Source organism: Mesocricetus auratus, unplaced genomic scaffold (genome assembly GCF_017639785.1).
Source record: "Mesocricetus auratus isolate SY011 unplaced genomic scaffold, BCM_Maur_2.0 Super-Scaffold_6730, whole genome shotgun sequence".
NCBI lineage: Eukaryota > Metazoa > Chordata > Mammalia > Rodentia > Cricetidae > Mesocricetus > Mesocricetus auratus.
In genome coordinates, this window is record NW_024429184.1 from 91706823 (window position 1) to 91734514 (window position 27692).

Below are 27692 nucleotides of genomic sequence, written 5' to 3' on the forward strand. Positions count from 1 at the left end.
ACAGAAGGCATGAAGCCGGAGACCAGGATGCTGCCCTGCTTGGTGATCAGGGAACTTTGTGAGTGCATTGTGCATAGGCACGCACAGAGCTGCATTTCTCTGTACTTTGCTGATGACATCAGCAATGTCTTATGCTGTTGACATTTATCAGATAGCTCAATAAATCGCAATCAGAAAGTGGATAGTGTTTGATGAAGGAAAAGCCCTTGTTTATTTCAGCATTAAAGCCATGTAAACAAAAAAATTGTGGGACACTGCAAGCTTAATCCGTGGCAAAGAAGAAAAAAATTGAAGGACAGACATTTCAAAGTTCAGTGCCATTTGTGCTATTTATCCTATTGTGGGGGTCGTTGTAAAATAGCTTTATATGAAAGGGAAAATAAATGCCCCGCAGTGCGCATCTTTCTCTCCTGGTGTAAAGAGAGCAGAGCGCACTCACAAAATGAAGGAATGTGATGTGCTTCTCTACTATGAGCCTGGACTCCTGCTTTGCTTAGAAGATCCAGGTTTTTCCAGCTGCAGCTGGCATCATTGCGTATGCCTGGCTTGCATTCCATGGGTCTGAGGGCCAGCAAACTGAATCAGCAAATAAAGGCTCAGTTGTGCCTCAGTTTTCATTCTGGTAAAAACTTTATGTGAAAAGAACCCAGTGAGTGGAGGGAAAAATCAATGCAGAGTATTTCATTTTAATGCTGGGGAATGTCGACTTGAACCCAAAGCTGTTGGCACTTCTTTGTCCCCTTGTGACAACAGTCAGCATGTCCTGTAGCTATTCTATCTATCGGATTGTTTCACTGGCAGTTTGGAAGGTGACACAATTGTAAGCAAACACTAATCATTTTATGGAGATTCTTAATGGTTAAGTTACTTATTCTATAGGTCCCAGACAATATGTGTGTTCATCGCAAAGATGAACAAAGGGAGACAAAGGAAAATGAATTACACTCTCCACAGATAAATGGAAGTTTACAAGTTTATAAGTCAATGACACCTAAGCACGTGGATCCCCAAGTTTATCTGGACAACATGTCACAACTTGTAATCACATGGTATGATGTAGTCTCCAATCCTCAGGCAGTCTGGTATCCTACCAGCCACGACACCTGCAACTACAGCTTCTAACTGGTTACAGGGACCTTTGTCTGTTCTGTTTACTCAGTCCAGGGACCTTCGTCTTCCCCACATTATCTTCCAGACCTTAGGTTTGGATTAAATGCTGCACACAAGACTGTCTCCATTTGCCTATGGAAGCCATCTCTCTGGAAGGATTTTATGGAGATGTCTTATGCTCGGTCGAGACAGCTAGAATTTCCTTTAGTTGGTAAGACTATGTAACTCATATAACAGAGTCCATAATTACAACATCAACTACCCTGCAGACATTCAACCACAAGTCATTACCCTCAGTCCATCAGTTCTCATTTCTGCTGTCAAGGATTACACGGGTCTCAAAAATAGGGCAGTAAGAGCAAGATGCTGATACTTCACAGCTTAAGAATCTTTTCTGGGCAGAACACCTGTACTCTGAATCCTTTTACCTTTTTTAATAGACATGGAATTATAACTTGAAAGAGTGGGATTATTGCATTAATAGGATAATTCCAAGTGCATGGCGGTGAGCAGATACTAAGTTTACAAAAACAAAACAAAACAATAAAAAACCCAAGCCACTAATGTTTACCATTAAAATCAAACTCAGAATATGAGTTTGTTGGGGAAGTCCTGTGCATTTGTCAATAAAGCACTGTCTGGCCAATAGGGAATCTAGATAGGAGGGACTAGGAGTCCAGAAGGACTCTGGGTAAGAGAAACACAAGAGTTCGAGATGTAACGCCATGGGGTAGGAGGCCCGGGAATTTCTCCGGTAAGAGACATACTTAGATTAACAATTATATAGTTTTTCCTTTAAAATGTTTTAGGATAGATATGATAGTGCATTATTAGAAGCCTAGCACCTGGGATAATGAGTCATGAGGATAGAGAACTTAAGGCATGATATAATCAAAACTGTAACACTATTCATAGTTGACATTGCTCTATCATTTCCTATTATTGGCTGCCCTTTTTTCTGGTTTGGATATACCAATAATGGTAGCCTCATAAAGTGAACTGAGAATTCTAACATCATGAAATGACTTGAGAATTATTTTCTCTTTGATTATTAGCATTGCTGTTATCTTTTTTTAAAAAGTTTGATTTGATTCACTAGAGGACATCATTTGGAGTTGAAGTTTTCATTATTAGATGCCCCCCAAAAAAGAATTCAATTTCTGTTATGGCTATAAGACCTTTTGAGTTTCAGTCGTTTATGTCTTTCAAAGAATCCTTTGTGTATATTTTCAAATGCGTTGGTATGGAGTTGTTGGTGACACTTAAGTGGGGTCCTGACTCGAAGCCAGGGGACATGACTGTCCACTGATGCTCAGAGCAGCATGTGCTCTAGCAATAGTGCAGATGATGTGAGACGCTCACACAGCTCCTGATGGAGAAGCACACACCACATGCTCTGCTGTCGATCTTCTCTTTCTGTTTTGCACATTACCAATTATCCACACTCAAGGACTTGAAAATGAGGCGCTTAAGCTCATAGTGGCATTGCAGCCAGTTGAGAGAAATTGTATCTCTAGCAGACATGCCTACAAATCCCACCTCTTGTCTGGTATCCCCTAGAGGACACAAGGCTTACTATCCCAAGAAATAGCGCAGGAGCTTGGAAGATCACAGGTGCTAGCACCCTGCTTCTGACTTACTTCTCAGGTTTTCCCCATGGTGAGATACATCCAGACAAGGGAAAGAAGCCCTAGCTTTAAAGTGCTCTCACCAAGTGTGAACACTCTTGTGAATCCTTGATGTGACTTCAGGGAAACAATACCTGTCATAGTGACATAGAAGACATTTCCAAATGGCCTCAATTTGTTCACAGTAATCACAGTCCTGAGTATGGAACATTCTGTCAGGTACAAAATTGTCCCTGGGAAAGAATGCTAGTATAAAGCACTTTTTTGCAAATGTAGCATAAAACTCAATTACAGCAAATTGGAGAATAGTGAAGACATGTATGTGCCTTTAAAAACTTCAAAGGAATGATGCCGATCCCAGGGGACTCAGTGTAAAGTTTTTCCAAGCTTGCAAAAACATTGTAGTGTGAAATCTGTCAGATTAACATTTTCTCATACACATGGAAACATGTTTAAAGTTTACGTAAGAAACTAATGAAAATGGAAGGTATGATGCAATGTAGGGCAATAGGGAGGGGAGGACCTGGAGGCCAAGTACCAAAATCTCAAATGGGAAAGGCAGAACTACACTTGCATCGATGGCATGCCATGGAACTTCAGAGAATTTTTCTAGTAAGATTCCTTAAAAGTGTTTCCAATCTGGTTCTGACTGAGCCATTTGCCTAACATGGAGGAAATTTTATAAGATGGCTGGAAGCAGAAATGTTGCTCTCTGTGAATGAATAGTCACTGTTTTTCTGAAAGTGGATCCTTGATTTCATTCATAATTACAAATTCATTCTGTGGCACTCACAAGCAGTTAGATTTTTGGCCTTTTGTTTCTACCCCAGAATTTTGGATCAAGGAAGAAAAATTTGTAAAAGGAAGGTCTTGTGGCTGGTGGTGACAACTGATAGCCCTTGTCATTTACTCCCCTGCCACTCCATTCGGCATTTCAAAGGTGACGGAGGTCTCTGGAAACTAGATCAGAGTTGGTTATAGCTAAGAGAATTCCTAAGGCCTGCTGGTTTGCCGTGGGGACTTCCCTGAATCCTAAGCCCATCTCTGTTCTAGACTTGGATAACTGTCACAGAGGTCAAATCTTGCCACAGTACCAGTTCTCAGGTTCCCTGTCTGTCCACGAGAAGGAACATCCTCTCTGTGTCCCTTTCCTCTTGGCATTGGAAGTTACAGGCCATTTCTGTAAAAAATATTTCCTTGCCCAATGTAAGAGATGGACATACATATTCTGAAGGACTGAGAGTACTCCTAGACAATAGCAGAAGACTAGGTTTGGCTGAAATCTGTCCACAGCTGTGATAACTCTTGGTGACTCTTTGTCCTTTGTTTGATTATTGTAACAAGATCAAAGTAATACACTTTTGTGAACAGTCTGATATTAACAGTAAGGCATAATAGTTACAGTGCTCATAATCCTACACATCATCCCAAACTTCCCACTCAGTATCTCTGTAAAGACATTATGAAGAGACATACAATCCCTCTGTTGGGAAGAATAGTTGAAATTCATCTTAAACAGGACCCATATAAACTCTTTTTTACCAGTGCCAGAATAAGCCAAGCTTATGTCACCCTCACAACAGTAATACCCAGAATGGCAGTAGCCAGGATTTTTCGAGCATATATTATATGTCAGTTCCTGTGGTGTTACTCTCTGTACATGGGATCATATAACCTAGAAATTACCAATAAAGTGTGGAGATTTACAACAAATGAACCATAGTTTTCAAAAGAGCTGCTTGCTAGTTGCCAGTGTTTTCCCCAATGTATGTGATCTTGAGTACTCTGTGTCTTGGCAAGAAAAGTAGGGAAGAGATGAGTGACAGCTTGTGTTCTTTTCGGCTCATATACATGATTTGAAGTAGATCCATAAGCCTTAAAGTAGGTCGTCCAGCAAGCATGGCAAGGTGTTGTTTGCCTAATGGGCAATGACTTTACTATTCCCTGTTGAGATTCAGCGTCATACATCCCAGCAACAGAGAAGGAGCATAGCCAGGATGCTGAGGGGAGTGAAACCAGAGACCAGACTGGCTAAGAGGGACTCCTCTGCACTGTGGGGATTTGTGAATTCAATACCAAAGTGGGAAAACCATCACAGACCATTCATTAAATCAGAAGTTCTCTGTAGATTACAACTAGGAGTAAAGGAAATAGACATGACCCTGACAGATTAGGTCTTTTTGTGTGAGTTTCTAATGTTACACTACCAGAGTAGTGGTACAATGGAAACTATTACAAGGATTCCTGTTGACTCTCTGAAGTGGAGCATATTTTGAAGATAATGCTGGTCAGAATTGAGCTTCAGTGGAAATTACTAGAATGCAAATGATCCATGGAATAACTGGGTTAGGAGTTTCACTGTGTAGCTAAGTTTAGCCACAGGCATATTGCCAGCATAGCATTATGGTCATATTTTAATGAGACAAAGGCATAAAGAATGCTAGAAATATGGAAAACAGATACTTGGAGGGCTTCTCTGGCTTTATAGCTACATCTATTTTGTATTTGATGGCAAACACCTTAGTGACTTCTTGCTCCATGTTCTAAATATGGAATGTCTGTTTCTCATCCTGTCTTCCACATCCTCACCAAAACACAGGAGTCATTTGTGTAGCCTCGGAGCTAGGAAAGCTTTTAATCCATCTGAGATGTCATATAACATGAATCCCAGACAAGATGACTTCTACACAAGTTAGTCTCACAGCTCTTGAGACTGGGAGTCAAAGTTGAAGGGACTGCAGACTTGAAATGGGGTGAGGTGCAGTATCTGGGGTCATAGGTGGCTGACTTCTTGTGGTGTTCTCCCATGGCAAAGGGGACCTCGAGGACTTCTTTTACAAGGCCACTAAGGATACTTTGTAAGAGCAGGTGAGCTGAAAGAGAGATCAATACAGTAAAGTGAAAGAGTAGGTTAAAAGATGGGCACTCAAGACACTGAGATTCAATAAAGTAGGACAAACTGGGCATTGGTGGAGCACGCCTTTAATCCCAGCACTGGGGAGGCAGAAGCAGGTGGATCTCTGTGAGTTCGAGACCAGCCTGTCTACCTAGCAAGTTCCAGGACAGGCTCCAAAACAATACAGAGAAACCCTGTCTCGAAAAACCAAAAAAATAAAAAAAGTAAAGTAGAACAATAATGTTCTCAGCACCAGTGTGTGTGTAGGGGGCCAAGTGGATTGCCAATGCACACTTATCTATGGACATTTTATTAGTCTATGACAAAAGACGATAATAATGTCATTAGCTAGTAATTTAGAAATTCCCCTCCCTCATTTAATGCATGATTTCCAGGTTCAACTGGAGAGAAACTCATGTTCTATTTTCTGTTGTCCGCCAATTTGGGCATGGCTGAAGCTCCCTTTATCTAAATCTGACTCTGAATTTGTTACTTGTTTGCCTTAGCTGTCTTCTAGTCTTTAGTCATCCTCTAATGTGGCTACCACTGACCCTGAAGTGTCTCAAGTGCAGTTAACTACGCCAATCTCTTTGTCCCTCCGGCAACGAAGAAGCAGTCCAAGGTGTTTTTGCTCAATTCCTTGTCTACAGAATGGTCTGAAATCTCTTTCTTAAAATGGGTGGAAGTTTCCTTCGAAGCCACTTTCACTTGGAAGTTAGTTTGTCATAATTAACCTCATTAGAAGCAAAATACATGGAAGGCCAATGGTGTCTTGCATGGGTTCCCAGAGGGCTTTGTGGGGGCAGCAGGATCAGAACCCTCTTTAGCTGGATTATGTCATGCTAGCTACAAGCCCTCATTCATCCTTCTCAGTGCTGCAGACTTTGCCATGTAGTATTAATCCTTAATCCTTCTAAACTACTGTTATTGCAATGTGTAACTTACATTTTCACCATTTTTCTTGAGGTCTTGAAGAAGCTAACTCTCAGTTCATTAGAAAATATCAAAATAATGGGATTTGCCAAAGGAATGCACTAGCAAATGGAAAGGGATCCTAATAAGGTACTCTGGGAAAATTTGAGTAACAAATTAAAAACCAAAATGTTGTATTGAATTAAAACCCAAACTATAGAGTCTGGGGAGATTGGTCAGTCAGTAAAGTGTCTCCTACACAAACATGGAGACCCAAGTTCAGATTTCCAGCACCCACTTGAAGGTCATATGTGGTGGAACACATCTATAACCCCAGGGGAGGGGCAAGGACAAGCACATCCCTGGAGTTCTTGGCCACCCAGCTTACCAGAATTGATGAGCCTGTTTCCAGTGAGAGACTTGTCTCAAAATAATAGTAATAGTAATAATAATAAATGTAGAGTAATGGGGAAGACACTCAATGTTGACATCTGGTCTCATGCGTGCACTTGTACCTATACACACATATGGACATATCCACGGAAACATGTATGCACAATGTGTACACACCCCCACACATGCATATATGAATAACCACATATGCCCAAGCTGTAAAATGTATACCCATGCATTCATGATGATGTAAGTAAATGATTAAATAAATAAATGTTCTGCATGTTGATTCAACAGTACAGTATCTTGGTATATGGATCTGGCCTGAATAAAAGGCATTAAGTAAACACTAAGTAAATCCAAATAAGGTATACACTATAAAGTATTATATTAAGAGTCTAGGGAGATAAATCAGTGAAGTCAATAAAGTGCCTGCCTTGTAAGTACGAGGACCAGAGTTTGATCCTCAGAACCCACATGTAACAAAGAAAAGCCAAACTTGGTAGCATGTGCTTCATATCCCAGCACTGTAGCAATGGAAACTGGTGGATCCCTGTAGCTCACTGGCTACCTAGCCTACCCTGCTTGGTGAGTTTGAAGTCAGTTCCTGTCTCAAAGAAAGGGTTGGTATGCATCAGCAATGTGACAAGATGTGCAGCCTGTGAATATGATTAAGTTGGGGTTACCGTGTCTATGATGGGATTGATGAGTGTATAAACAATATTAAAAATCTGTTCTTACAACATGCCATAGGAGGGCACAGCAAGATTTTGCTTTCTTGAAAACAAAGTCCAGACTTTTCACAAATGCAGAATCAGTGTCTATAGAATTGTGAGCAATGAGACTGTACCTACTGTTTACCAATTGTCCTTTCAAGGTGTTGTCATTGTTGTTGTTGTTAGAGCAGTAGAAATGGACTACAAGGGACACCATATTGTATCCCATTGTCATTAAGACAGTGAGTGACTTGGCTTCTCTAGAATTATCCTTACCCGCTTCTATGTTAACCACTGTTCTATATATAGTGATGTCTGGTGGTTTTAACTTGCATTTCTCTAAGAAGATGTTGAATATTTATACTGGTTGGTTTGTTGTCAACTGGACACAAGCTAGAGCCATATGGAAAGAGGAAATTCAACTGCAACAACAAAAAATGCCTTAATCTTACTCTTGGGCATTTTGTTGATTTCTAATTGACAGAGGAGGGTCTAGTACACTTGGGGGAATGGTCCTGGATGATATATGAAATTGGACTGAGCAAGCCATGGGGAGCAAGCCAGTAAGCAGCACTGCTTATGGCATCTCCTTCAGCTCCTGCCTGCATTTCCTTTAGTTTCTGCCCTGACTTTCCTCAGTGAGAGACTATGTCCTGGAACTGTGAGATGAAATAAGCCCTTTCTTTCTCAAGTCGCTTTTAGTCATGGTGTTTACCCTAGCCTAGCAGTAAAAACCCAACTAAGACACTTTTGTATGCATTTCAATGGCAAAAATAATATATTCAATCAAATGCGATCTTTTATATATACATGGTTAAATACATGCAAAATTCATATGCACTATCTATGAATATACAATAATTACATACATAACAATTACTTTAAAATATGCATGTAACAAAAATAAGATAAATGTCAGCCGGGCGGTGCAGAGGCAGGCAAATCTCTGTGAGTTCGAGGCCGGGCTGGACCGACAGCCTCCAAAACAATACAGAGAAACCTTGTCTCGTAAAACCAAAAAAAAAAAAAAAAAAGATAAATGTCAATGAGAATGATATGCAGACCTACTAAACACAGGACAATGACCAGGAAGAAGGAAGAGAGGGAGAGAATAATGGCAAGAGGTAGCTATGTTCCTGTCTTTCTTTCTCTTGATGTTGCCCGCAGAATCAAATGTGGCAAAAGCTGGTATCTGTCTAGTCTGACAGTGTGCATCTTCTGACATACATTGTACCTATTGTTACATCTAACTTAAATTTTAAATTCTTTCATTTGTCTTGTCCATTCAGTCACTGACAGTTCACAAGTCTCTTTGGGGTCTTCAAATACTTGGGCAGATTGTTGTCCACCCACACATGTGGGTTTCACATAAATGTTTCTCCTTTCCTCTGTCTCTCCCCACAGTCTGCTTTCAATATCGGGTTACTACAACTTCAGCAATCCATATAAAAGTACTAAACCTGGCACAAGGAGAAAAATGATGCTCTTGAGTTTCTTCAGAGCAATACACTACTCTGTGCCTTCTGTGTTCCACATTACTAGGCAGCAGATGGCATTTCCATGCCATTAACAGTGTGTGAGATTCGAAGGCACAGATAATGATTCTCTCAAATCTCTCATTTTTGAGACTCATAGTAATTGTGAAGGGAATTTTTAAAAAGCTTCATTACAGTAGTTTTGTTTGAAATCTCCAAAATGTGAAATAATTCATACCCATTTATGTGGCCAAATATTCCAACCTTTTCAAAGCCAGGTAATCTGAAAGCGCAAAACAATTAAGAATACTCTCATTCTCTCTCTCTCTCTCTCTCTCTCTCTCTCTCTCTCTCTCTCTCTCTCTCTCTCTCTCTCTCTCTCTCTCTCTCTCTCTCTCTCTCTCTCTCTCTCTCTCTCTCACACACACACACACACACAGATAGAGATGCTGAGACATGCATTCACATTATCAGTACCTTTTTCTATTTTAAAAGCAAAGTTTCGGGGACTGAAGTTGGCTCTGAGTCTAGGAGCATGTGTTGCTCTTACAGAGTTTAATTTGTAACATCTATGTCTGTAGGCTCAAAACCACCTGTAACTCCAGCTACAGGGGAACTAGTTCTGTCTTCTGGCATCAGGGGACATAGTAATAATATGCACATACTTAAACAAAGATACATATAATTAAAAAGAAAACAATAAATCTTTTTTAAAGAAAGAAACCAAAATTTCAGAGCACTGGTGTGAATTCTTACAAAGCCCATTTCTGTGTGGAACTCTGTTGTTGAACGAATGTTCCTGATAACTGTGAGCTCATAAGATATCCTAGCCACTTTTGGGATCTTAATAAGTTTTATCGCCTTTAAATTATTCTAATATTAAGATATAAACTATTTTTGAAATGGCTTATCTTCTCACTTCTAAAAACATTCACATGTGTTTAAACTAACTTTCAAAAGACTTTTTAAACCACTAATTTATCTGGATTTAGATGTCAATATTAGCTTTCAAGTTCAATTTGTGAATATTAGTTTAATCCAAACTTCTCAAGATTACAATTGCTGGCTGTCTCTTTGCTTATCTAACACTTCTTTCTAGACATCAGAAGGTAGACAAGCATGGACAGCTTAGCCAGCCTAGTTTATGATACCAAATACACTTACAAGAAGCAGGGAGAAGATGCCAGAAATTTCTCTCCATCTTTTTCATGAGACCTGATTATGTTAGACCAGCATCCCTTGGTCATCCTGTGCTTCTCGGGAACTCAGGACAAGAGTATCTTAGTTACTTTTCTATGGCTGGGAATGAATAAAGCAAGTAACAGAAGAAATTATTTATTTGCAGCTTACAATGTAAGAGTCCATGATCATGCATGGTGGGAAACGTGGCAGCAAGAAGCCAGGCATGGGGCTGGGCAGTAGTTAGGAGCTCACATCTTGAGACATAACCATTAGGCAGAGAAAGTACTGGGAATAGCTTGGGCTTTGAAACCTCAAGCCTGCCCCTGAAACCTCCTCCAACAACGCCACATTTCCCAATTCTTCCTAAACAATTCCACCAGCTGAGGCACCAAGCATTCAAACACATGAGCTTATAGGGTATCCTCATTTAAATCACTGCAAGTAGGAAAAAGCAGTGAGTGCCTTGGTGGAGAAGAGTTTCTAAATGAGAGCTTCTAGAACTAGCTATCTGACCACATTCTTGGACAATGCACAAAAGGGAATTTGAGTTTGTGTTTCTCAAAATTAATTGTAAGCATCTCCACTGAAAAAAATGAATCTTAACAGCCATCATTACTTACCGTGGTCATTTTTAAAAGCCTTGACTATATCAGGAATTAAAATCCTAGTTGATCACTTGGAATGAGGCAACTGCGGGTGAAGGATGGAGAGGAAGGCATTAACAAGATACTTCCAAACCCAGCCTGACTGGGTCTTGTGGATTTCCCAAGTCACTGCTGCTAAAAGTGGTAGGTGAACACCGGCCTGTGTGTTCAAAACAGTTTTCAACAAGTTAAATAGGGAAATAGGGAAAGCGTGTAAAGATTACATCACAGTATGGGGTCTCTGGTATCAGTGTAATGTCCTAATATGCCGTGGCTTTTCTACTGACTAGTTAGTTATATTTTACAATTGTATCAGGACAGAGTAACAAGCTTGATTAAAAACCAGTCCCTGGGACAGCAGATGCAGGCTCTTTTTAAGTGGGTAGTAGTTCTTTGTTCTACAACTTTCTTCTTCCCTAAGTATGAATTACTGGGTCCACAAGGTTATCAGTTGCAGCTGTTATATGTACTAGCTTTAAACTTCTAGACATAATTGCATAAATGCAAAGGCTGTATACCTTTTGAGCATGAATGCAGTGGATGAGTGCAAAGCCAACAGAATAACATTTGGAGGACTGAAGAAAGGTTTATAACTGAGAGCAACAAGGAAAAATCTGGAAACAATCCCAGAGCTGTGTGTTCCAAGCAAAGAAGGCAAGAAGAAACTCATACCTAGTGAGTGGACACCATGGTTAGAGTGTGCTCAATTGGAGACATATTTATGAACATGCTTTCTCAGGTCTTGCCTCATATTTTACAAGTACAAAAACTGGTACCGAAAATGTCTGTGGGCAGAGAATTTGGTATTTGAACAAGCAAACTTTATTCTAGGTACCCTAAAAGAAGACATTAATACGAAAATAGCAATGACTGTGAGTACTAGACATCAGACAGTGCATCCTGGTCACATGATCAGCTAAAGGGAGCACTCTCTCTTCCACGTTTGGTCTCTGCCCTGCATCCTGGTGCTGCTGTCTCTCCTCCACTGCATCTCTCCCTCTCTCCCTCCATTCAGTTTCCTGTCGACTTCAAAAGACAGGGGTTGACATGAGACCAATACACACTTTCTTTGGAGGACTATTTATACTGACTCCTTGGGAAGAGTGTTCTTCCCAGCTTTGTTAGAGGATTTAGCACTCGCCTTAGATTTTTATCATCCCATTACACACTTGCTCACTTAATTAAAGAATGTGGCTTCCCATGAGACATGAGGTCATAAAGAGCTCTGGACTCTTGAGAAGAAAAAGGTAGATTAAAAGTGTAGCGTCTTACCTTCATACCCACCAGCATGGCTACTCTCTAAACACACACAGACACAGATACACACACACACACACACACACACACACATACACACACAGACACAAACCTACATACAAACATACACACACACACACACACACACACACAGAGATACTGACACACACAGAGGCAGACACAAACACAGACATGCACATAGATGGAGACTGTCACACACACACATACACACACCCAGAGGAGTGCAGACTTTGAAGGCCTTTGCATTGCTGATGGGAATTATAATGATGCAGTCGTTTTGGAAGACTGTAATATGGATCCTCAAAAGGGTACACACAGAATCACCACATGGTCTAGCTGCTCTACTTCAAGTTTGAAACTTTAACAGAAATAGAATGGTGGTTTCCAGGGCCCAGAGAAGAGACAAAAGGGACTGTTGACTGGATAGAGTTCCAGATTTACAGGATGAAAACATCCTGGGTATTAACTGCCCAAGAATATTAATAAATTTGTGCTTCTGGACAGTGTCTGTAAACACAGCTAACATGGGAGTGTATGTTATTATTTTTCATGGTTGTAGTTACTTTCGAAATGTGGGGGTGGGTACAGCACTAGTGTTTCTCGCACGTGGTCTGGCTCTATGGAGATGGAGCAGATGTCTGAATGAACCTGAAAGCAGGTGGTGGCTTGCACATAAATCTGCCACCATGTGCAATTAGAAACAAACACACTGTCAGGCCATCATCAACATGTTATCAGATGCTAGAGTGTGTCGGAGGCAGAGAGAGCAACATAACTTCTCTGTAGAATAAGGAGACATCTGGAATGAGGCCCTGCAGAGCATGAGGACCAGCTGCGAAGATGTGGGGCCTAGTGGGGGAAGGAAGATCAAAACAATGTGATGAGAGAGCCTGCTTGCTCCTGTGTCACCTTCTACATTACAAAGAGTGAACAGTTTTGTATGTAGTGCTCTGAGCAAAGTACCTTTGTGGAACATTGAGAAGATGGGTCAGGTGGCCTCATACTTTGTCTCTATTGGGTATTTGAATCTGTCACTGTTTCTTATCTTAAACTGGGTAAATTAGTTCTTCATTACTGTAACAGAACACCCAAAGCATACTAATTTTATGAAGGAAAGGGTAATATGTTGGTCACAGTTCTAAAGATTGGAGGGCATGGTGTCAGCCATGGCTTGGGTATAGAGGGCTGATAGCAGAGGTCTGGAGCATGTAGGGGAGAGGTCACATCAACAAACAAGAGTCCAGTGGGAGATGGAGGGTGCCACAGTCCCATCCGAAGGATCTGCTTTTGAACATCATCACACTATTAGAATCAATGCCCTAGCACATGAAACTCTGAGGAACAAGCAGCCTCCAGCCCACAGCACCTGGGCTCTCAGATAGTCTTAAGAAGTGCTGACTCTTAGTGCATACATTTACGTTTGGTTCATTCAGATGGTGGGATGCAAGATTCTTGTTCGCAGCCCAAAGACCAGTAAGTATCTACTCTATATGACCCAAGATGCATGTTAAATGACAGATAGCTCTTTGATAGTTATGTTATACTTTTATTTTTTGAATGTTTTTATTTTACAAATCAAGATGATGAAAGTCATGGTGTAGGGCCATACATAGTGGTGGTATTTATCTGATATGGGAATCCTTAACATCCTTCCTTTCTTTTTCAAAAGAAGAAACATTACCATCCCTTAGTCTCTACTCCTCCAGAACCATGACCACTTTCATGTTATAAGTTATCCTTAGTGTCTTAATTCAGGTAAATATGTTTGCACACAAAACCTTCTTTACATGATGCATATCCTGAAGACAAGATGACAAAACCCTAATTTGACCCAGTAGAAAAACAGAGCCCACAAACTAAAAGTAGAAATGTGATTGTGACTACAAATGAAATTGTTCTGGGGCACAGTGGAACTCTGTTATGGAGAGACCGGCAGTCCTGAGAATACTGTTAGGATAGGATCAGTCCTGGCAACACCCAATGACGCACCAGCAGTGAGGATGGAATCTTTGGTCTCATTTTGTCATCTCTATCTTCCCATCCCCACCTCAAAAGCTGTCAATATTGCACCAATTCCTCGGGATCTCTCTTCTCTAACCTACCCATCTTCTCTCTTATGGACTAATTGCCCCAGAATCATGCGTTCTTTCCACTGCCTGCTCCTGACACTCAGACACAGAAAGGACTTCACCTTCCACTGGAGTACCTGAATGAGTCTCTGAATGCGGATTATATGCAGCTGCTTTTCTTTTGGTTGTCAGTATCTAGATGAAACCCTGGGAAATGAAAGGCTAAGTAGATTATCTAATGTCTAGATGCTGCATAGACTTCTAGAATTCAAACACTAGAAGGGACCTAAAATTTCAACTACAAATGTCCTATCTTTTTTCCCTTACTCGTTAAGTTTATTTACTTTTCCCTGTGGTTCTAAAAATAGGGGCATGGAAATTACCTATTTAACTAGTTTGTCTATATTTTAATATTTTTAAATGCCTCAAAACTACTTTATGACTTGGCTGACAGAACTATAGGACTCAAAATTCACTGAGACCTCTTGAATCTAAAGAGAAGATGCTATGGCCAAGTGAGCATGTCCCCCTCACTGCACTAGTCCTTTAGGTCCTGAAGCAATTTGGACAGTATTCTGTCCTTAAGGTGAAGCCGTGTCTGTTGTTAAAAAGCAACAAGCCAGGTCAAAAGGAAATAATCATTTAAGTGTTGTAATCATAACTCAGATTGACATGTGCCATAACTCCTGCCCTTCTATAGGTACATATCAGTTGGAGGACAAATGTCCCAGTGTACATGCAAACATTTACTACAGTATATAATCCGTGTGTGTGTGTGTGTGTGTGTGTGTGTAAGAAAGAGAATGCATGTGAGTATGTCTTATACTATTTACCCTGTTAAAAAACAAAATTCTACTAATGGATAACTAATGGATAATCTGTAGCCATATTTTGTGGTTTGAGGTTGATATAGCCATAACATTACTCATATTTAAATACTTGGTCTCCATCTGGTAGCAGTATTTAAGAAGTTATAGTACCTTTGGGGCATGTGAGATAGGAAGTATAGACCACTGGAGATGAGGGTTCTAACCCAGACCCACTTCTGGCTAGAGCTTGATGTTTCCTGATCTCCATGATGCAAGAGTTGTGGCCACTCATATCCTTACTATGCCTCCCTCACCACACCTTCCCATGTACCCTGAAACATAATCCACAGTAAACCCTTCCTGCTTCTGTCAGGTTTTGTGACAGTGATTAGAACAGTTAAAGAAACCATTCTGTAGCTTTAATCCATTTGTTGAGGCCCATGTACTACAGATCAAACTGTGAGTCTGATTCTTTGGTGTTGGTGTAGAAATGTGCAAATTCAGTCTGGAGTTAGTCATGGTATTGATTGGAAGGGATGCAATACTGGTGGTGATATGAAATAGTTTGCTTTTTGTAAGCACCTGTGGGAAGTTATTATCAAGTTTCTGATGGCACCAACTAGGCCTAAGCTAAGGATGAAGAGGCCTTTTCCAGTTGAAATCTTCTACTCAGGTTAACCCCAAAATATCCAGCTTATAGGATGAGCTTTTCATTCCATTATTTCTATATAGAAATCTGCATTGTCATCTAGGGCTGCAAAAACATTTTCAGGACGTTTTAGGCTTATAAATGAAGTATAATACTTCATCCTCTTTTGATTTTTTGTAGATTTTACTTTGGTTGGCATTATTAATTGTACATGGTAATGTATTCATGAACTTCTTATATGCTTTATTTTTCTCCTAATTAGTATGTGTTATTTGTACATATTGACATATTCCAATATGATCTTTCAGTACTGGATTCAATATGTTTTTTATTTCAAACTAATTTCAATAAAAATGTCTTACCAGGCTTAAGGACAAGAGACCTATAATAAAGGTACTAATTCAGTTTGTTGTCTGTGAAACTGAAGAGGGTTGAATTTTCTTTTTGGTTCTTTGAAATCCAAGTTTAGCAATGCACTTACACTGCCCTTCGTTGTTATAGGCAACATAGCACTGGATGTGTGGGGGGAATTATAAGAAAGGAACATGTGGTATTTGATGACCTCACACCTGCATGGAGCATGCTGATTCAAATGAAAGGACATAATGCTGGGCACGGTGTTACACATGGGCCGCAGAAGCAGGCAGATTTCAGTCATCAAAGCTGGTCTAGCTAGGGAGTCCCAGGCCATCCAAAGCTACAGAGTGAAGCCTATTTGAAAAAAGAAGAAAGAGGAGGGGGAGGAGGAGGAGGAAGTGGAAGAGGAATAGAAAGGAAGGAAGGAAGTTAGTAATTTCCTTCAGAAACAGTAAAAGTGGGCCCAGCCCACAAAGGATATCCCACAATTGTCTGTAATTTCAATTCCAGGGGATCTGATGCCCTCTTTTGGCCTCCCTGGATTCCAGACATGCATGTAGTGCACATACATCTATGCAGGAAACACACTCATACACATAAAATAAATAGACGTTTGAAAAGAATCAGCGCAGACAATAGAAGGAGGTGGACATCATCCACATAGAACACTTAACCCTTTATCAGCATCATTTCTTAGGAAACTGCAAAGCAAAATGACTTTCTTAGAATGTCATACTCTCAACATTCCTTAACATATTATATTTTGCACACTTTTCCATTAGGTAATCAGGAACAGTCAGGCTACATGGTAGAAATTAGCATTGAATTAAATGATTTCAAATTTGAACAAGCACCATAAAAGTAATTCATTCTTTAAAAGTACACCATTAATTACCAAGCTTTGAAAAAGTTAAATTGCCCATAAATGAAATTTGACAGAAATAAATTTCACAGAAATTCTACTACATAATATTTGGCTTTCACGTCTGAGCTGTAGAACTGTACCAAGTTCAATATTGCTCCGGTAATATTGGCACTGAGTAATTATTGGTGCCAAATCTGACCTGAAATGAAATATTTGCTTATTTGTTTGCCTTCACTAACATGTTATTACATATTTGGCATTTCAATAATTCCATGATTTTGATTGGACTGATTGGCAACTAAAATGCAAATTTCTAATAGTTGCCTCGTGATTTAGCACAATCTGCATTTTGAATCAACATAGAGATCCTGTGGCTGATACACTGTCAAATTTGCACATGTTCTCACATGTGACAAGAATAGGTTCTAAGCAACAGAAGCATGTTTTTTCACTCCTGAAATTGTATTTTCACACTTGAAAATCCTTTTTCCTTCCTTCCTTCCTTCCTTCTTTCCTTCCTTCTTTCCTCCTTCCTTCCTTCCTTTCTTTTTTCCTCCCTCCCTCCCTGCCTCTCTCTCTCCCTCCCCCTCTCTCTCTTCCTCCCTCTGTTCCTCCTTTCCTCACTTCCTTCCTTCTTCTCCCTACCCCCTTTAAAGTTTCATTTTAAGTGCATGGATGTTTGTTGTTTTTTTCTGCATGTATATCTGTGCACCCCATGAAAGCAGTACCCATGAAGGCCAGAAGAGGGCACCATATTCCCATGGAACTGGAGTTACAGATGGTTGTGAGCCGCCATGTGTGTGCTAGTAATTGAATCCAGATCCTTTGGAAGAGTAACCAGTGCTCTTAACTGCTGAGCCATCCCTCCAGCTTCCTTAGTGTGCTTGCTTCAATTACATATGTTTGCACAGAAAACCTGTCCTACACTAAGCATGTCCTGAAAGATGACAAGATATATTCCCTGTTCAGAGGAACTCAAAATTTAACTAGCACCAAAGTAACTAATAAGAATTCAAATAAAAGTATTGTGGAGCATAAGGAAAACACCACTTTGGAGATATGGGAAGTTTAAGAGTTCCATGGAGATGGAATGAGGCAGTAAGATGGAGTCTTCCACCTCACTTTATCATTTCTGAGTTTCTTCCCAGCCCAGCTTCTCAACCTGCCAAAATGCTAACAGTTCTTATGATTTCTTATCTCCCTCCTGACGCTCCAAATGATGCTTTAACGATAAACGGCACACTTACTGAAAGTAAAACTAAGTATTTATTGTAGAAATTACTCACAAGATACCAAACAAGTAACCCAGATGAGCCCAGTAGTTTTCCACTGCCGAACTGGAAGCTGAAATCCGGAAAAAATACCAAGACTTCCATTCTTCGGTCTTTTATGCCTTCCCCCGTAACGCCCCCTAGCCATGCCCAAAAGTGGGCCTGGCTAGTGACGTAGTTCACCGCCAATGTACGTATACGTCTTTATGTCCGTCCGTATGTCTTTAGTCAAGCCTAAAGTGGGTGTGGTTAGTGGTGTGGTAAACCACTCTTTTATTACCTCATCTGTATGCACCTCTAGTAAGTCACATGGTTAATGGAAGCATACAGGCTTCCTCCTACAATTCCCCTTTTAGTCTAAAAAGGACAACTAACTTGTGTCAATGAACAAAATGTATCAAAAATCTATTCTATCTAAACCTAAACTTATCTGAAAGAAACACCCAAATCTGAATACCTCCTTGCAATCCCAACTCTAAAATAATTGAAAACTAACACTAACAGGTGTAAACTATCTTATAATATCAATAGTAGGGAGAGGGGGCGTAGAATTTTCAAAACTACTTCCTGCTGAGATGGGACGATGATAATCTCATGGGGACCTGTGAGAAGAAAAATGTTAGTATAACAAAATCTCAGTAGATCAGACAGTCTCAGTATGGCCGGAGATGCTTGATTGAAGTTCCTGACTGGGGTTCTAATGTTGATTGAAGCTCTCATCTGAAGCTCTGGCCAGATTGTAGAAGATGTCCTGTTTCAATTTCTTGGTCCGGAGTTGCGTAGAATGATGTAGTTTCAAGCCAGTTTCAGGATAGTGCTTGTCAGGTGGAGTCAATGATATGGGGCAGTTCAGATGCCTCCAGTCGAATCAGGTGAAGTCAAGGAAGTGGATCCTCATTCTCTTTCTGAAGCAGTTGAAGATTGCTGTCAGGAAATCCCTTGTTCTCTGGAAAACTCAAACATTAATGTTAACAAAGAAATATTTTAACTTTCATATGTATGCATACTGGAAAAGGTGATAATAGGGAAGATGGTAAACATGAAGGAAATTAGATTTTTCAGAAAAAGAAATCCATAGATAACAGTCCCTAATTTTATTTTCTTCTGTCTTATATCAATGGCTCTTTAATATAATACAGAAATTCTGAATTTTATCTAAATAATATGCTTGAATTTAGAGTAGGAGAGCCAATCCAACTCCAAAGCCAGCTTCAGTTAAATGAATGGGGACTGAAGTATGTGAAGAAATAAAGATTAAAGGGTACTATGAAAAACAATATAGAGAGATTTAGACTTTGATACCACACAGTGAGTTACTGTTTGTTTAATGGTACTCAGGGTAGCTATTCATTCTTCTTCAGGAATCCATATGTCCAGTATTCTTTGCTGACTTTACCTGTGAAGACAAAAAACAAAACACTTCTCTTTCCTTTTAGGAGGTCACTTTACCCATGGTAGAATATGATTTTGTAGATGAGCTGTTATCTTCCTCCTCCTGAGATAACTGATTCATCCTCTGGAGCTAATGTATTATTCAGGGCCATATTATTTACAATGAGCAGTGGATCTTCTAATTGTCCTGGGAGAGGCAGTCCTCCACTGTCACGGGGAATGACCGGATAATATTTCTTTCTGGGGCCTGCTAGAGGACCCGATTCCCATTTCCCGGCTATAAGGATCTACCTTGTCTATCTTTAGTGGATCAGCATTCGTTAGTCCAATGTTTTCCCTTTCCACACCTCCTGCAGAGACCAGGAGGCTGAGGCCTTCTGTTTGATGCATTCCTGGTAAAAGCATTATTTCTAGGAATGCGTTGTCTACAGTTCCTACTCAGATGTCCTATTTTACCACAGTTAAAGCACGTGGCATCTTTATGTCTGTTAAAATTCTTAGAGATTGCCTTCTCTACCCCAGGCCTCTATATCGTCATGGGTAGGGTATTTGGCGTCTTGGTGCCTACTCAAGCCTGTAGAAATAGCTTCGCCTACCCAAGCTCCCGTATCCTGACTTTTACATTCCAGGTTCACTGTATGTAGGATCCATTCTTCCAATGGTGCTGATCTTATTTTTAGTGGCCAAATTACCTGCCTGCATTGAGGATTTGTGTTCTCATATGCCAAAGATTCTATAAGGAGTCGCCTAGATTCTGGATTTGCTACTTGTACTTCTATTGCTCTGGATACTCTCTCTAAAAATTCAGTGAACCTTTCCCTTGGGCCCTGTAATACCTTGGTATAGGGTTGCATTATCTCTCCTGTTTTACAAACCTTATCCAAGGCATTTAAAGCAGCTGTATGGCATAAAGACAGCATGTGCTCATCATATGCAGACTGAACCTGCGTGTCAGCATAAGGACCCTCCCCAAGAATCTTGTCTTGGGGTACTTCATGACCGTTCTTTAATTCCTGAATCTCTAAGGCTTTCACTTCTTGCCTCCATAAAGCTCTCCATTGAATTTGACAAGAATTGTCGAGGCTAATTGGGCCCAGTCTTTTGGGGTTACTTTATTTACAGTGGCCCATGAGGTTAGAAGCTCTCTGACAAAGGTAGAATGAAGACCATATGAAACACTGGCCTCCTTGATTCCCTTTAGATCCTTCATCTGTAGAGATTCCCATTGATAAGCAATGGGACCATTTGATTGTTTTTTCGTTGCTGGTTTTTCTGTTACAGACACTGGGAAAACCATAGGTAAACTCATAGCAACCTTAGGCAGATCTTTCCAGCATTTGAGAGGTGTTGGGAAACCCCTGTCCTGACCTGTCGCCTGTATGTCTGATTCTGAAGTATCAGATTGAACGTCTTCTAAAACCTGCAGTCTATTCATCATTGTTTCTCTGAGCTCTTGAAGTTCTTGGGACAAATAATTTTCTAAGGACGTCATGGAATCTTTCATTTTTTGCATTCATCATTTACACGTGATTCCAAATATTTAATATTCTCATCCTTAGAAAGTATCTCAATGGCATGTAAACTGCCTTCCAGAAATGATGTTCTATCAGCTAGTTTGTCATTGCTCTCAGACATGGAACAAATCTTTTCTGTTAGCATTTCAATCTTATGTTCCAGTCTTTGTAGTTTGCTAGTGAAATCATCAAACATGGAACAGTTTTGTTGGTTAAATGTTTAACATTATGTTCCACTTTTTCTATTCTGTCTGTTGAACACGTTTTTCCTGAAAGTAATTCAATTTTGTGTTCCGTCTCTTTAAACCTGGTTGTCAGACCTACAGGATTTTAAATATCCTGAATATTATCTACCAAACCTTCCTTACTATCCTGCAAGGAATTTTGCATTTCCTGAATTCTTTGTACTAGGATTTCATAACTATCCTGTGATGACCATATGACCTGTATAAGTTTTGCCCTATTTTTGAACCATTTCTTTAGCAAAATTATATTGATTATGAAACTAATAATCACCATGTGGGTAGGAAGTACCTTTCAGGTAGGTCCTCAACCCTTTCTAAAATCCCATCCATACAAAAAACAAGAAAATTCTCAACATCCTGCATCGTAATGTTAGCTGACATTGTATAAAGCAGTTAAGTTTGTTACCAGTGGAGTTTTATTCAGGCCGAAATCAGCAGGCCGCCAGCAAAAGAGCACGTGGCCAAAGTCATCAGGCTGCCAGTAAAAGAGCACGTGGCCACGAGAGAAATCTCGGAATACCACCTAACCTTACTGGCAGGTAGAAGGTGCTGGTTCCTGGCAGCAGGAATCGTGTCTTGCCGAGCGAGCGAAGTGCCGGGAAACTAAGCTAAATGAGAGTCCACATGTGCCTGGTTGGGCCAAGGAGCAGCCGCTTTTCTTGGCATCTGGATCCGAGTTCTGAAACTCCTGACACCAAATGACGCTCCAAATGACGCTGTAACGATAAACGGCACACTTACTGAAAGTAAAACTAAGTATTTATTGTAGAAATTACTCACAAGATACCAAACAAGTAACCCAGATGAGCCCAGTAGTTTTCCGCTGCCGAACTGGAAGCTGAAATCTGGAAAAAAGACCAAGACTTCCATTCTTCGGTCTTTTATGCCTTCCCCCGTAACGCCCCCTAGCCATACCCAAAAGTGGGCCTGGCTAGTGACGTAGTTCACCGCCTATGTACGTATACGTCTTTACGTCCGTCCGTATGTCTTTAGTCATGCCTAAAGTGGGTGTGGTTAGCTGTGTGGTAAACCGCTCTTTTATTACCTCATCTGTATGCACCTCTAGTAAGTCACATGGTTAATGGCGGCATACAGGCTTCCTCCTACACCCTCCTACTTATCAAAGTTTACTTAACTATTATACGTCTAAGTATATGTTATGTCATTGAGTAGCTTTATGTCTGTTCTCAAGTGTGTTAACCTGCCACGGTTGACTGCAGATACTCACACTTCTTTGTTTTTGAGCAGGTTGTTTGGAATCAAATCCATAATCCAAACGGACTGCTCCAGCACCTGGAAGATCATAGTAAACCCACAGCTGTCCTGGTATCACCATGCCAACCCCATCCTCCTGCTGGTGATGTACTACACGCTGGCCACACTGATCCGCATCTGGCTGCAAGAGCCCCTTGTAAGGATCTGGAAATGTTTCCTAATCTTACCTGCAAAATACCTGGAATCTCTGGGACATGTGGTTGTTACTACCAACCATCTACTCAACACTATTTCAGAAACACTGTAGTGTTCTCCACGTATTGGTATAATGCTACAAGTATTGAGTAAGTGTAGGTACTACCCACACCGATGCCAGCTCCCCATCAGTAACACCAGTGTGTGCTGCAGCAACTACCAATTGGTAACAATAATGAAAGATTAATTTTTAGTCTACACTCCCTAAGCCAGGAGGCATTATGCTGTTTTTTTTTTTGTGTGTATCCTTCTTCCCACCCATTGAATAACTACAGAACGAGCATTGTGCTTGTCCCACCGGCCAGGGAAATAATGCATGGGAGATAAGTGTTCTGAAATCACACACTTACTGGATGATAGAGATCGGATTCAAGCCTAAGTCTGACGTCGAAGTTAGTATTAGAGACCAAGCAACCCTCTATTCCAATGTTCTCTGACACATCTGGCCTCTGAGTATAGAAGCTGTTGTAGAAGCTCAGCTCCCACTGATACCCATGGAGTCCGGAGTCCACCTGAGGATTAGGACACTCCCCTCAAGCAGCATGGAACACTATCTTTTTTCCTATAAGAATACTAACATTCCTTAGTGATGGTCATATGAAGTACATGACAGTATTTTGTTATTTTAGGACAGTGTTTGTTATTTTGATCAATTCCTATGTCATACACTAACTTCAAACACATGGGGCAAAGGGCGGCAGTTTGTGGATGTGCTTTGGGAAGCAGAGCTCCTCCCATGATTCTGTGTTTCAGGTACAGGATGAGATGGCAAAGGAGGAGGAGGGCACCCTGGACTGCAGTGCTAATCAGAACACGGCAGAGAGGAGGCGGAGCCTGTGGTATGCAACCCAGTACCCAACCGATGAGAGAAAAGTAAGGCACGGAGCAAGAACGCTGGGCTCCACATTTAGTTTTCTGCCTCTGTATTCTGTTGTTGAATGTGGGGTTCAATACCAGTGGTTAGCTCACATTACTTCTGACTTATGGAAATAACATGTCTTTTGCTGAGAAAGAATGAGAAATAGAGGAGCTAATGTGAGGAAGGACAGCACCATGGGGCAGGTGGGTTGCACCACAGAGCATATGGAATGCACAGGTGTGATGCACCATGGGACAGGCATCATGCCTGAGATACCTGTGGGGGTTTCCTTGTCTCCCAGGTGCTATCTTGCCTATTTCACCAAATAATAGGGACAGATAGCTAGACCTGGTGCGAATTAAGTCTCATGGAGTTCCGAGGGTCCCAAGATCCTGTTGAGGGAAAGGGGTTACAATTACTCCTGTTCATATGTTGATCTTTGTATAATGGCTAAGAAGCCATCATGTCTGATGCAAAATCAAAGCCAAGACCCCAAATATAGTGGTGACTGTAGACCACACTACCATCACCAATGCTGGGCATCCACAGGAAACAAAATAAAAGCCATCTTTTTCTAAGAACATCCTTGACAAACCAGGATGAACAAGATCCAGACACAACACGATGATACTCCACGTACTGGGCATTGGTCCTATAACATTACAATGACCTTGGAAATTCTTACAGCCTGTGACATAGTATCCCAGGCAGCATAAAGCATGGTTCCTATATTATGATCACACTGTTGAAATAGCTCTAGTGTTGCCTAAGTGTGCAGTGTTTATAGATTCCACAAAAGGTGCACTCTCATGCTAGGCCGTTACATACATTTATTTCTCCTTTATGGCTCCCTCAGAGCCTTCTCTAGTCCTCCAAGCTTCATTCATACCAAGAGCACCTTAAAGATAGATTTCTCTTACCTTTTGTACCATATTTTTATAGCACGTTTTCTAATTTTAAATGTATAAATGGTCTTTGTGTTTTCACTGGGGCTAGTCTTCAGTGTGGTAGCATGCTATCAAGTTTGTAACTTAGGAATGGCAGTTTATGCCCTGTGGCCTGTGAGAGGACTAGGCTGTATCTCTAAGGCTAGTGTAACTATAATACCACACAAAAGTGAAGTTGCCTAATGACGCAGTCCTCAGTATGTGCCTAGTCATCAAACAGCATATGACTACGTTAGTTTTCTTAAATATTACCTTGAATTATGTGGGGTTTTTTACATCCTGTGTGAGAGAACAGAACATCTGAATAGCATTCCATATATAAATTCTGGACACAGTCCTGATAAGAAGCACAGAGTGTTCTACTAAGGTTACTGTGGGGCAGAGCTCACTGTGTTCATACAAGTGTTTATAATCTCCTGCCTTATCATTGCTTATTTGCTTGTATATTGAACATCAAAGTTGGTAAATGGTTATGAAAAACGATAATATGCAGTTCAATGGTCTGTTGTGTTTTGCATGGCCCTTCTAACATACTAGCATCCCACTAGTTAGAGGCTGGGTTGACATAGAGTAACTTGTACAAATGAATGTGTACTTTAGACTGCTTTTAGCTTACCAATTAACATGCTGTCCCAACTTGCTTTTTGCAGCTTTTATCCATGACCCAAGATGACTACAAACCATCTGACGTTAGTATATCCTTAGACTTGTCATTTATGCTTATATAAGTGACTTAAACGTGACAAGTGGAGTTAGATCCTTTAAATATATTTGAACAATCTATAAATTACCATAAACTTTTCAAGGTTTTTTTCCAGAAATTGTATTGACTTTATTATTCTAAAAAAGCTGACTCATATGATAGACTGAATATAATATACAAAAGGCATTTATCATTTGAAGAAGCCCTATTTGGAGCATTGTTTTTTGTGTGTATGTATATGTGTATACATATGTGTACCTGTTTTGTATGTGTAGGGGCATATGTGCGTAGGTAAATGTTCCTGTGTGTGTGTGAGTATGGAGGACAACCTTGGGTGCTGTTCCTCTGGAGCTGTCCCCCAACTATTTTATTAAATTAGTCTCTCTCACTAACTTGGAACTTTCTTTAGTCTGTGTCAGCTGGTCAGTGAAACTGTTTCTGTCTCCCTAGCACTGAGACTACCAGGGAATGCCACCATGCCTGGCTTTCTTTGCATAGATTGTTGGAATCAAATCCAGGTCCCTGTTCTTGAAAAGCAGGCACCCTACTGTTATCATCCCTAGCCCTATTGACCAGTCTGTCTATACAACATTTCCATCTGTGGTTGTGCTAACTATTACGGAAATGGGAAGTATTGCCTGTATGAATATTTATGCTTGTCTCAAATACCTGAAATCAAATAAATGGGAGGAAAAGAATACCCAAGTATTCCCACTTCATGTACCACAGCCCTGCAGTTGGGATGTCTGAGACCTGGAGAACATTTGTTTAGCCCTGTGCAAAGAAAGTAGGGTCTGGAACAAGACCAGGGTGGATATCCAGGGAAGGTCTGGAGGACCACAGAGCCGGATGGCTGGAAGACGTGCAGTAGAGAGAGTAGACCTTGATCAGGGAGGGCTCCACAAGACAGTCACAGGAATTTGCATTGATAGTGAGGTCAGAGTCTGCCACATGGTTTGTAGCAGGAGTACAGAAAGATTGGATATGCATTTAACTGCCGCTGGTCTGTGGAGACCAAAGTTGTAAAGAGCACACAGGATCCATCTTGATAAAAATATTTGGAGATGTATTAAATGGTTCAGCCTCTATGGGAAGGAAGAGGAGTGACGACAGAGATTTCCTCTCCCGGTCCTCCCACAGGGCCTGCTGGTGACTGTAAACGGCAACCCTGTGGACTACCACACCATCCATCCCAGTCTGCCCCTAGAGAATGGCCCCGCCAAGACCGACCTGTACACTACTCCCCAGTACCGTTGGGAGCCCTCGGAGGAGTCCTCAGGTAATGCCCCCAGTGAAGTAAGCAGATTTGCTCAGGGTTGTGCTCCACTCATTCATAAAGTGGGGGTGCCACTTCCTGCTGTTTCATGTACAGATCCAATTTATACATGAAACCATTATAGCCATCCATGGTCAGTAATATTAAGCCCATTTCCTGAGAAATCTGTTGACAGCAGCATGGTTTTATTCACATTTGGCTCTTGCACACAAAATAAGTGACCTGGGGCAGGGGGCAGGGCTTTGAAAAATTTAAACGTGAGAAAAATGAATTTGAGCACACTAACTTTTGTGAAATAGGTTCTTGCTATATAGCTCTGCCAGGCCTCCGTATAGACCAGGCTAGCCTGGGACTTACAGTAATTCCCTTGCCTGTACCTCCCAAGTGCTGAGATTGCAAGCATGAGTAACTTCATCTGGCAACATGTTAACTTTTATAGCATTAAACCTACGAGTAAGTGTTTTATGCTCACACACACACACACACACACACACACACACACACACACCCCTTTATGTCTTTATCTATTCACCTATCCAGCAACATGTTGGCTTTTCTATTAGCTAATATGAAGGCTGATAGTTTTTCTAGTTAATCTTTTAAGAATTTTTTTAAAGGGGATGCTTTTTAAAGTCCATTGAAAGTAGAGAAAGCTGGGTGATTTCCACTACCTCTGGTGAGGGGAGCCATAGCATAAAACAGAGTCTCAGAACGTTGGCACAGTCACAGCCATTTTGAGGGTGCAGGGGGCAGAGGAAGGAGGACAAGTGTTGCCTGTAGCAGCAAGAGGAAAGAGAACAGGGAAAACAACTCTCCCTATTAACCGCTAGAGCAGTGGTAAGAGGTCATTCATAGACAGACCCTGGTGACCAGATCCGGCTGCTTGTTGGCCACAGATGCTCTTCTTTAGCAACCCAGAGCAAGTGTCATGGAACTGCATGCTGAAACCTGGGCAGCAGAATGTCTCTAGACCACAGAGAATAAATTTTAAATCAGAACTGAACAGTATTCAGTAAGGGAGAAACATGGTCA

At 40.8% G+C, this 27692-nt stretch overlaps 1 protein-coding gene and 1 long non-coding RNA gene across 4 annotated transcripts in view; one reads left to right on the forward strand and one right to left on the reverse strand.

Annotated features, from left to right (window-relative positions):
• The window catches only part of Piezo2 (piezo type mechanosensitive ion channel component 2), a 342822-nt gene that overhangs the window by 218488 nt on the left and 96642 nt on the right, over positions 1-27692 (forward strand). For all 3 annotated transcript variants that reach the window (XM_040741718.1, XM_040741719.1, XM_040741717.1), the window contains exons 8-11: positions 22654-22816; positions 23629-23748; positions 25332-25370; positions 26525-26663. In XM_040741718.1, the coding sequence (XP_040597652.1) occupies positions 22654-22816; positions 23629-23748; positions 25332-25370; positions 26525-26663 (461 nt within the window). The remainder of the gene's footprint in view (positions 1-22653; positions 22817-23628; positions 23749-25331; positions 25371-26524; positions 26664-27692) is intronic.
• On the reverse strand, positions 5348-11068 carry LOC110341753. The gene is made up of 3 exons (XR_002383742.2): positions 10933-11068; positions 10295-10429; positions 5348-5611 (listed from the first exon to the last, which is right to left on the reverse strand). It is a non-coding gene; the product is annotated as an uncharacterized LOC110341753 (long non-coding RNA).